Source organism: Pyxicephalus adspersus, chromosome 7 (genome assembly GCF_032062135.1).
Source record: "Pyxicephalus adspersus chromosome 7, UCB_Pads_2.0, whole genome shotgun sequence".
Classification (NCBI taxonomy): Eukaryota; Metazoa; Chordata; class Amphibia; order Anura; family Pyxicephalidae; genus Pyxicephalus; species Pyxicephalus adspersus.
The window spans coordinates 61,653,010-61,663,102 of record NC_092864.1 but is presented as its reverse complement, the minus strand read 5'-3'; the positions used below and the strand labels follow the sequence as shown (position 1 = coordinate 61,663,102).

General features: G+C 37.3%; 1 protein-coding gene across 1 annotated transcript in view; it reads right to left on the bottom strand.

The window, feature by feature from the left end:
* Positions 1-2,476: 2,476 nt before the first annotated feature.
* INO80D (INO80 complex subunit D) overlaps positions 2,477-10,093 on the bottom strand; it is a 25,786-nt gene continuing 18,169 nt past the window's right edge. Inside the window, exons 8-11 of the mRNA XM_072418712.1 lie at positions 8,060-8,193; positions 7,349-7,566; positions 6,451-6,608; positions 2,477-5,612 (exon numbers count right to left, since the gene is read on the bottom strand). Coding sequence (XP_072274813.1) covers positions 4,444-5,612; positions 6,451-6,608; positions 7,349-7,566; positions 8,060-8,193 — 1,679 coding nt within the window. The 3' untranslated portion in view covers positions 2,477-4,443. The remainder of the gene's footprint in view (positions 5,613-6,450; positions 6,609-7,348; positions 7,567-8,059; positions 8,194-10,093) is intronic.

The window sequence follows — 10,093 nt, the reverse complement described above, 5'->3', positions numbered from 1 at the left end:
AATGTTAAGACACACTATTCGTTCAAGGCTTAAGCCAAAGAGCTGAAATTTACATAAAGTGATTAGGAAATGGCCACTAACTACCAAATGCTGCCAAAGTATTCACAGATTTTGAACACATTCCTACCAAACCCTCAAATAAAAGCAGTCCTTGTGAGTACAAAATTTAACTACATATGTATGAATACTTCTACAGAAAATTGATTTGATACAGTACAGTAAACTCCCCATAGATTCCAGATAAATGTAGTTTCTGGTTGCCAGTTACAAAATCCACTAATAAATATACCTGCACTGTATAATTTGATTGTCCCATAAAAAGCACAGGGCAGTATAATGGCAGTAGAAAGTCCATACACAGTTATGACTAGCCAGGAAAGCAGTAGAGGTCCTAAATCTAGACATTTCAGGGCACTATGAACACATGGGAGCCATGCATGAACTGTTGGCTTACTGAAGACATGGCGCCAAGTTTCAGCTATGATTTGTTCTTTGGCCAGAGCTTATGCTGGTTGCTTGAGTTTTGGATAACAAGGTGTTTACTGTAGTAACCAAAGACTATTTCATTTTAAATCAAGAATACAAGCTGTCCTCTCACAAGCAATTCAATGCAAGTAAGCCCTAAAAGATTGCATTCCCACTGACCAACTAATGATATACTGTATTACATCATTCATGGTCAGTATGCTTTAATTCACTTATTTCAAATACTTCTCTTGTTTTTAGCTTACAATTGTTTTGTAGCTTATGTACAATGGCTTAACCTCTGGATAGACAATCCTGGATACTGTTAGGCAGAAAAGGTGAAAGTACCATCCAAAAAACAAATGACAGGTTTTATACTCCTAAATAGACTTCAATACTTAGCCCTCTTTTGCCCAACTATATATTTATAGTCATGAACTTTCAGAAGAACATGGATAAACTTTTCTGCATATCTAATAAAATAATTAATGTTAGACTGTTTTTGTTTTTAAAATAATTACTGTAGCTAATTTTTTTAATTATGTTTGACCTAAGCAAGCTATTCTACACAGATTGCACATAGCCCATAATAAATACTCCACCTGTACAGGTTTGGATAAGAGGTGCCACTGTATTAAATTCCAATGTATTATATGGGAAAACACACATTTCTGAATTCAGAAATACAGTTAATTGAAAAGCAAATAAAAATGCAACTTGTAGTGGAGGGGCAGGGGGACTTGACACCATAAACACATAAGGGTAAATTCTCCTTTTGCGCAAATTATTAAATTTAATGCCATATTTCAGAATTAGTGCTTCATAGCTATACATTGCCTAGCCAGCCATTCTCCCTAGACCCTTTTAGCTGGGCACACTGCCCAGCATTTTGCAATAAACACTCATTTGTTTTTGGGTGGTTACTGAAAAGTCAGGTCACAATACAGTGGCATTGAACATTTGGGCATAATATAAAGACACCGAAAATGGGACATAATAGGGGGCAAAGGTTGGAACAGAATATCATGGGGGCAGTAGAAAGAGAACAAAATGACATGGTTATGGGATACTGATTAAAACAACAACTGGGAACACTAATTTTGTCGGATTTTACCCCCACAATTTTTTGACTGACTGGCTACAGCTTCTCCCCAACCAGCTAAAATTCTGGGGAGAAGACTGTAATCCATTATTGGACTCCTGATTAGACTTATGCATGGGAGCTGGCAAATGTGATAGTGAAACAGTGCTAGCCTTGGAAAAATATGAAACCAACTAATTAAATTCAGTGTAATATGTAGCAGTGTAGAGTGCTTTGAAAAATAGTTACCCTATAGATATATGTAATCTTTGTTCATGGTGTTCAGTATGGGTGTGCAAAGGTAATGAGGGAGAATGAAACTAAAACTTTTCTCTCACGAGCTGGTGCTCACAATGGTAAATTCATTTTTATATTCTATTACTGAATTCAAGGATTTGAATCATATCAGAGAAAAAACTACATCTTTCAAAGCTGTAGTCTTAGTCCTGACCATAAACTATTTTGCAAGCACTGCAACAAATTAATTCATCATGGCAATAAAGGGGTAGAGTAAATAAATTAAAAACCTAGCAAAGGTAAAAAAAAAGTGTAGCCATGAAAAGTGGTAAGGCCAGCAACATCTGCTATGAACACTAATAAAATGTGTTCAGAACATAAATGTCATGGTAAGAAATGAGCCTGGAGTGCTCTTGGAAATCAGGGGAGAATTGAAAGGTTTCCCTGGTCTCTGGGCAGATACAGGAGAACAAACTTGTTCATTACCAATAAGAGTTGTGTAAAATCTGGGTATGCAGCATGAAGTATTACAGCCCACAAATAATTCTGGAATCAGTCTCGGGATCTCACAGGTTTGAAATGTTCAACTAAATAAACACAGCTCTGCTTGAGGCCCGATGTACATGTATGCCTATGTGTACTGTACCTTACAATTATTTAGGATCACAGTATATGTTTATAATATTTCAGGGGTGCATATACTTTGTCCTTTATTAAGCCAAATTGTGCAAAATAAATATGAATATTCCGGTCTCCAAAACAGCTAAAAAACAGAACCACCACATATGTATTTGGAATACATGTATGTAAATCATTCCACCTGCCAAGGGATTTAGAATTCTGCTCAGGCATTCTTTTAAAGCTGCTCCTGTCACACTGTAACAAAGGATACCATTCAGCCACTTGTGTAACGAATTTGCTTAATTGACAATAAATCTACAGTTTTACAATACAGGTTAAATGTGCAATGACATGGCCACATGACACACAAAACTGCAAATCTGAACAAGGAAACCGTGGAATCAGTTGCCTATGTTCAAAGTTCAGCAGATTGCCTAAAACATAAATTGGGATAAACAGAAATAAAGATTATTTGCCAGGTAAATCAACCGAGATATTTTCATTTCAAATACATGTTTAGATCTGCATGTGTTACAGGTTTAACAAATTTGGGAACAAACAAGTTATGCCAATTTTATCATAAGTTCTTAAAGAAGAGCTACTGTACTCATTCTGCAAGCCAGATGCAAACCTCCCTGTAGACCCCTCTCTGTAGGACCCAATATACTAATGCAAACCCATGAGGCAGTGGTGACAGGAGATTGAAAGCTTTCTTCAGGTTTAGACTTTCAATGCTAGCATGATGTTAGTACTTCCTGCACAGTAACAACTGTTCATGAAGAGGTTTTACTTTTTAAGCATAGCTGCTCCTTAAAGGTTTACAAGTTAAGTTTATACTGGATGGATCGGAGAATAATAAAAACCATAAAAACAACAAAAGAACAAAATGTTCAACATGTTTCTAAAATGGTTGTGGGGTGGGGGTAACTAAAGTCAAGAGGGTAGGAGCAATGATAAATATATTGTTTTTTTTTTTTTAAGTCTGTTAATCTTAAACTGATGCATTAGTGATAATCAATATTTAACTAGCCTTTAACCTGACAATTACAATATTTATTCACAAACCAATGCCAAAAGGAAACCACTTTAATCTCTAGACTACAGAAGCAGGATGAAGGTCCTTCAAATAGCTTTAATCAAATTACTCAGAACTATGCTCTTTGTTGGTAGAAACTAACAAGGGCAAATGTGCAAAGAAATAAATAAAAATAAACAAAAGGATAGAAAATAGATGGTGGAATAAGAATGTTTTCAGTATTGGCTATTAACTAATTGAACCAAACCATGCATTATATGCCTGTAGGCAAGTTCAACTCAATTTAGTATTTTCTCCGTCTTTTTCATGCCATAAATACTTCATGTTATACACCATGCATATAGCTTCATACTTCATACCCATAAACCAGGAGTATAGAAGAAAACATGGAATGGAAGCTAATTAAATAAAAAAAAAAATTTAAATAGAAAAAAAGTGCTAGCAACACCACCCCTAAAATTTGGGATTTCATTGATTTCTACAGCACACACCGGCACGCACACAGCTCTCACACACATACACACGGAACAAGATTGGGGTAGCTTAATTTCTATAGAAAAGGACACTGGGTTCAAACTGCATTAAAAAAAAGGGGGGGGGGGTACGAAGAAGCAGTACTGTCCAATTACTGCCCTTTCATGGAAAGCGCACTTTCCTTGATAGCCTAACCTGCTTACAGCCACGGCTTTGCAGCTCTACAAAAACTACATATATCCAGGTGGCCAACATCAGGTAGTAAAAGACATGATGCATATTTCCTGTAGTCAGAAGCCAAGCAGAAAGTTTTAGAACCCAGCGTCAATAGTCTGGGAATAAAAACGGGAAAGCAGACAACAAGGAAAATAGGAGCACCAGTGCCATTACAGCACACGGAGGACACTGTACTAAATACATGTCTCCTTTAATTAATGTGAAAAATATATACTCCAGGGGAAATGTGATAAGAGGCGTTGAAAGTGATAATCGCTTGTCATTCTACTTGTTCTTTAAACAGGCAAGGATATCAGTTAGATTCTGTGACCGAAGAGGTGTTGTTGGTACTTGTAGCTGTGGCACCTGTTACAGTAAATCCTGCAGGAGGAGCAATGGAGCTATGGCTGGGTTGCAGGTCTTTGGGGATGCCACTGTGAGAAGTCAGCTGATGGCCAAAGGCTGCAATGAATTGCGGGAGTTGTAGTTTTGAGGGTGAAGAATCCATGAGTTCAGAGGGAGGGGGGCTTAGGCCACTGAAACTTGTCTGTGGTAACCCCGGAAGCATGTTAGAGCTGTTAGGGGTCACAGTGGAAAAGGTAGGCTGTGAAGGCTCTGAATGAGAGACAGCCTGAGGGGTGGACAAAGATGTAGAGAGAAGGTGCCCATCAGAACTGAGGAAGGTGCTGAATGTTGATGGATCACTAAGGTTCACAGGTAGATTACCCCAATGAGACTGAGCATTTACCACCCCGCTTAGAGGCACCTCCATTTGAGTTGTGAGCAAGTGCTGTGTAATAATGGGCACCTCTGAAGAAAATGTATCTGTTAAACCATCACCAGCGAAGGAGGCAGCATGTGGAGATGTAATTTGGTCGCTATATGGTGAAGGAACATGCTCACTGTCATAATGGCTATCATGAGGAGAAGAATGTCGATGGTCACTGCTGTATTGCTGTTGTGAGGTGATAACATTTTCTGTCTTGCTTAGAATTTCTACAGGTAGAGGCCGCTGGGAAGAATGGCTGCTTTCATGAAGTTCATGGTATGTACCCGTGAAAGACCTCTCTTCAAGCGAGCTGTGGCTTATTAGAGTGGCAGAACTAAGGCCAACATTGGCAGATGATGCAAACTGCCTATGAATATGCCCACTTAGAGGTGTAGGTGGGCTAGACAACGTAGCACGACCAAGGAGGTTTTCATCCAGTTCCAGACTGGAAAAGTTTTCATGAACCATACGCCCATTTAGTAATTTTCCAAGGTCTGCATGATCTTCTCTGCTCAGTGAGTGGATCCCTGTGGTTCCGGACCCTGCAGAGAATGATGATGTCATTCCACGCTCTGAAAGATCCTGACCAGTAACACTATCACTCTGGGTCAGCACCGCAATGGAACTTAAACATTCTAGAGATGTAACTGCTTGAAGAGCCCGCTCCAATTCCTCTGCTTCTTCAGTTGTTGGGAGAAGGTCTCCATTTTTACCTGAAATAAATTGAATTAAGTAGTATAATAGTAATGTTACTAATGCATGCAATGAATAATAAAGTTTATTGGCATTTACATAACTTATAACTTAACTAAAGGCAAAATCAACTTTTAGAAAGTAAATTCATGTAATATTTTTAATCACTAATCCGGTATGTGACTTCGGATCATGCTCTAAGAGCATGTGACATCACCACTTACTACAGGTCTGCTTCTAATTTCTCTTTTGCAGTAGAAGATTTGCCACTTTATTGGGAATATTAAAGTATGTTAGTGGCGTCTTAATAATCTTAGAAATAAGTTACAAGTTATTTTCCAGCGGCTAGTCACCCCTATACTTCAAATCTGAATATTTGCAGTGATATTAACGGTACTGCTGTCTGTGACTTCTAAGCTTGAGATCTGAAATGAGATTTAGTGATCATTACTATGCTGCTCATAGTTCCTATTGCTGCAAAGAAAGTTGTGATTAAGGCCCCTATAGTGAAAGGTCTTCCATGTTCCTATGTATTTCTGTTAATCTGTGTTTTCTGAAAGGCTTGATTATTCCTTTATCACTCATCAGTCACCAAAGGGGCAGTTTCAGCATAGGAATAAGCAAATCTTTACTTATCCAAGATAGTCACATTAACACTGCATGGCAAGTCAGTAATAGGTAAAGATTTACAGGCAATTAGTCTTGTTCTCTTCATTTCTACTTCTCCATCGTAAGTGTTTGAGTACAAAGTGAAACCTACAGACCCATGAAGGAGTTTCTGGCCAAAAATGATAATATAAACAACAGAAAAAGAGAAAATAGTGTTCACAAATGAAATTGTTTGTATGCTATGTTTACCTTCAAAAAAATCAAAGTCCTGTAGGTCATCAGGCAGGCGTGGGAGGACATCAGAGAAATCTTCCTGATTCAGTTCTAGGTCATGAGGAATGTCAGTGATTTCACTAGTGATGTCATCAGGTAGCTCTTCAGTGCTTAAGTCTGGTGTTGATGGACTTCTGCAAAATTGATGGAACAGAATTCTGTATTACTCAGCCTTTATTTATAATACAATGTTGATAAAATGTGAAAGATGAAAAGCATAATAAAGTGTTTCTAGCCCAAATGCTTCTTTTCAAGTATGAATATTGTGCGTGTGTGGGGGGGGGGGGTTTGAAGCCATTTTTTGTTTGTATTATTGAAGAGACATATCTTCATTTCTTGTCCCAGAGACACACCAGGAATGTGAGGAAATATCATTCTTTTTTAATCCATTCAGTCTATCAATGCTTTGATGTCCATAAAGGAAAAACTTTGACTCATTCCGCTAGCCCAACAATCGATACATGCATGGTATGTGAACAAATGAATACTATATAGCTAGACTGATGCATGCTTAAAGATGAACGCCAGTCACAACTAGCTTTTTTAACTTTGTTCCAGGTCCCTCTTCTTTAAAATGAAGGTCTCTTCATAATCTTCAAGCGTAGCAGTCAAATAAAACAGCAAGTTCCTTTGATGAATTTCCAGGAGGTGAAGGAAACTGAGATGCAAGCAAAGCTGTAGGTTTCACTATACAGTAGTAAATTAGGTTCGTTGCGTCTGGAGTTTAGCTTTAAAATATTCACTGGGTATATAAAAATTACAGCTCAGAGATGTAGTATGTTTACAAAAAACATCCATAAAGGAGAGATTTATGAAGACATAAATTCCCTATTCCCTAACTATACATTCAAAAAAAAAAAAAAAAAGTCCTTACCTTATACTGGAGACTTCAACTGGCAGTGAGAGGCTGCTGGGCATACAGAGATTGCCTTGTGGCACTGCAGGTGGGATGGGCTTCTGAGGGCGTTTAGGACCCCGCCTCCTCTTTTTCTTGTGTTTTTTGGTAAGTGCAGGGGGCTTGGTCTTTTTCCTGGGTTTTCTCTGCTGCTGGTGTTGAACTTTACGTGAATTGTCTCCTCGCAAGAAATTATCCTAAAATTGAAACATATAGGGGGAACAAAAAAAATCGAGTTCCTGACATAAACAGCAGAAGCAAATGCCTAATCTGCATACTTGTTTTAAAGCCGCTCAATAATAAGGAAAAAGCAAAAGTATTTGAAATAAAAGCATAACACCAAAGCATCTAGCATTGCTGCAATGAAACCACTAATGGCAGGTTAAATAACTCTAATCTTCATTCAATAACCCTGGAAGCGTGCTAAAAATAAACTTTTACATCCAGTTCACACTGATTGAGAGAAAGATTTCCTAATCATTTGCCAGCAGAAATGAAGACAAAGATAAGAAAGGTGGTAAGATGCTTGTACAGTTATCATCATCATCATTTGAACAAATCCATCCTAGACATTAACTTACCTCTGCGATGACCACACCAATAACCTTTTTCATGTTTGAAAATCAAAAGGCAGTAATCAATATTTTCTGGATAGGTAGACAGTGTTCTCAGACAAATATCTGTGCTTACCATTTTCTTGGCATGTTCTTCACACAAGGGTGTCTGATGCGTGATGTCAAACACAGGCACAGAACACTGCTGTCCATCAGCAAACTTTGCCGTGCAACTGGTGAATAGCTGTTGAGAGGTGTTTGACAGAATATCTGACAGGCTGTTAAGAACAACTACAAACTGCAACTAAACTCCTATAGAGAGGTTTTGATAAAAAAAAGACCATTTAAGGTCAAATACCTTAGCAAAAAAGAAGGTCTCCAGCTCAGAGACAATATACATTTCAGACAGCAAAATCAGCAGTATTTGCATATTAAAATGTAAAATGTAATTAGAATAAAACATATTACATTTAGAAACTATGTGAAGTAGCTGCCTTGGATGGTATTTTTTATAGGACTGCTATATATATTCCTATGAAAACAGTGCAAATAGATGACCATTTTCTGCTGCATCTAAAGCTTGGCCCAACAAATGCAGCCTTTCTGGTAGTGGTACAATACATTTATTTAAAGTGGAAGTAAACCCAAAACGCAAAACAAAATCAGGTGACGTAGATTGGGAAAAATCCTGGCGATCTCACTGTGCTTACTTAAGATCTGCAATTTTTTTTCCCATGCGCCCTTGGCTGCTCCTTCTGCACATGCCCAAGCAACTTCCATTCATTAAGGGGGCAGTGCTAAACCCTTTATAACCCGCCCCCCCCGTTCTAATTCTGTCCAAATTTCTGTGCAAAAAGCATTACAATTTTTTTGCATGGAAATTTATTTTACATTGTAGGCTCTAATTCTTAGGCAAAACTCATCAAAATATGTCCAATAGGTATTAAATTTAATAAACAAAAAAAAAAAAAATTAAAAAAATAAATAAATAGTTAAACATGTAATATAGCTGTAAAGTAGCATATACAATATAATTTTATATATATAATATATGAAAATTTCTTTGTATTGTCTTTGTATTGAATCCAATACAAAATTATTTGAATTTCCCGCCGCACCGAAGTATGCACCGACGTCACGGGGAAACCCAGTAGATCTTGGCTCTGCAGTTTGCGGCTTGTGCTTGAGCAGGATGGACATGTCCCCATGACCTACAGGGACCAGCAGGACGCCAGGGGATGCCGACGGAGAAAGGTAAGTGGTTTTTTTTTTTTAAAGCTAAAGTTACCCCGAGTGTGTCTCTACATTACTGCCTGTGGTATCTAAAATCCACCCCGAGTCACACTCGGGATAACTGCTTGGGAGGTTAAACAAGAAAAAATAGGCGTTGGGACTAATAAAAAAAAAAAAAAAAAAAAAAAAACACACACAAACAACAAAAATTTTACTATAAATAAAAGGGTTGTGTAAAGTAAAAATTCTGAGTTTAGGTACACTTTAATCACAATATTTTTTTTCTATTCTGTTTGGATGGAGAGCTGCACAAGTAAAAAAGAATTTGTTGGCGGGCTAATCTCAGTCATCAAAGCAACACGCTTCTTACAGCAGATATAGTTTACCTTTTTCAGGGACTAATATTTTAAATAGATTCTGTTCCTAGAAGTAATGATAAGGCACATCCATAAGACTTCTGAATATAGCTTTATTCAAACCCTTTACCTGTATATACTTTTTCCCTTAATAAAGTGGACAGTAATTTCCTATTAATATAATTTATTAATATTATTATGAATATGTGTTCGGGAGACCTCAGAAAGCATCTTTTTAACTTTAGTGGTGGAGTGTCTGCTAACATGTGCAGGGAGTGTTTGAGTTGAGTTTGGAATAAACTAGGATAAGACTTCTACAATTGTAGGAGAAAACAAAAAAAAGTTGTTAGGTTTCAAATACAAAAAAATAAAATAACTAATTTTCTAGTATTTTACAGATTGTTTTGTAGTAATTAGTTGAGCTTGGCAAACACCTTGCAAATATCAGGATGCTGGAAAATTCCAAACTGGCATTTGAAGTATTCAAATGTATCTGTACTTTTCTTTCTGCATTGTACCACAAATACCTGTTGAGCTAAATATTTAATGTTCATGGATGGTGTGATCCCACACTTATTCCT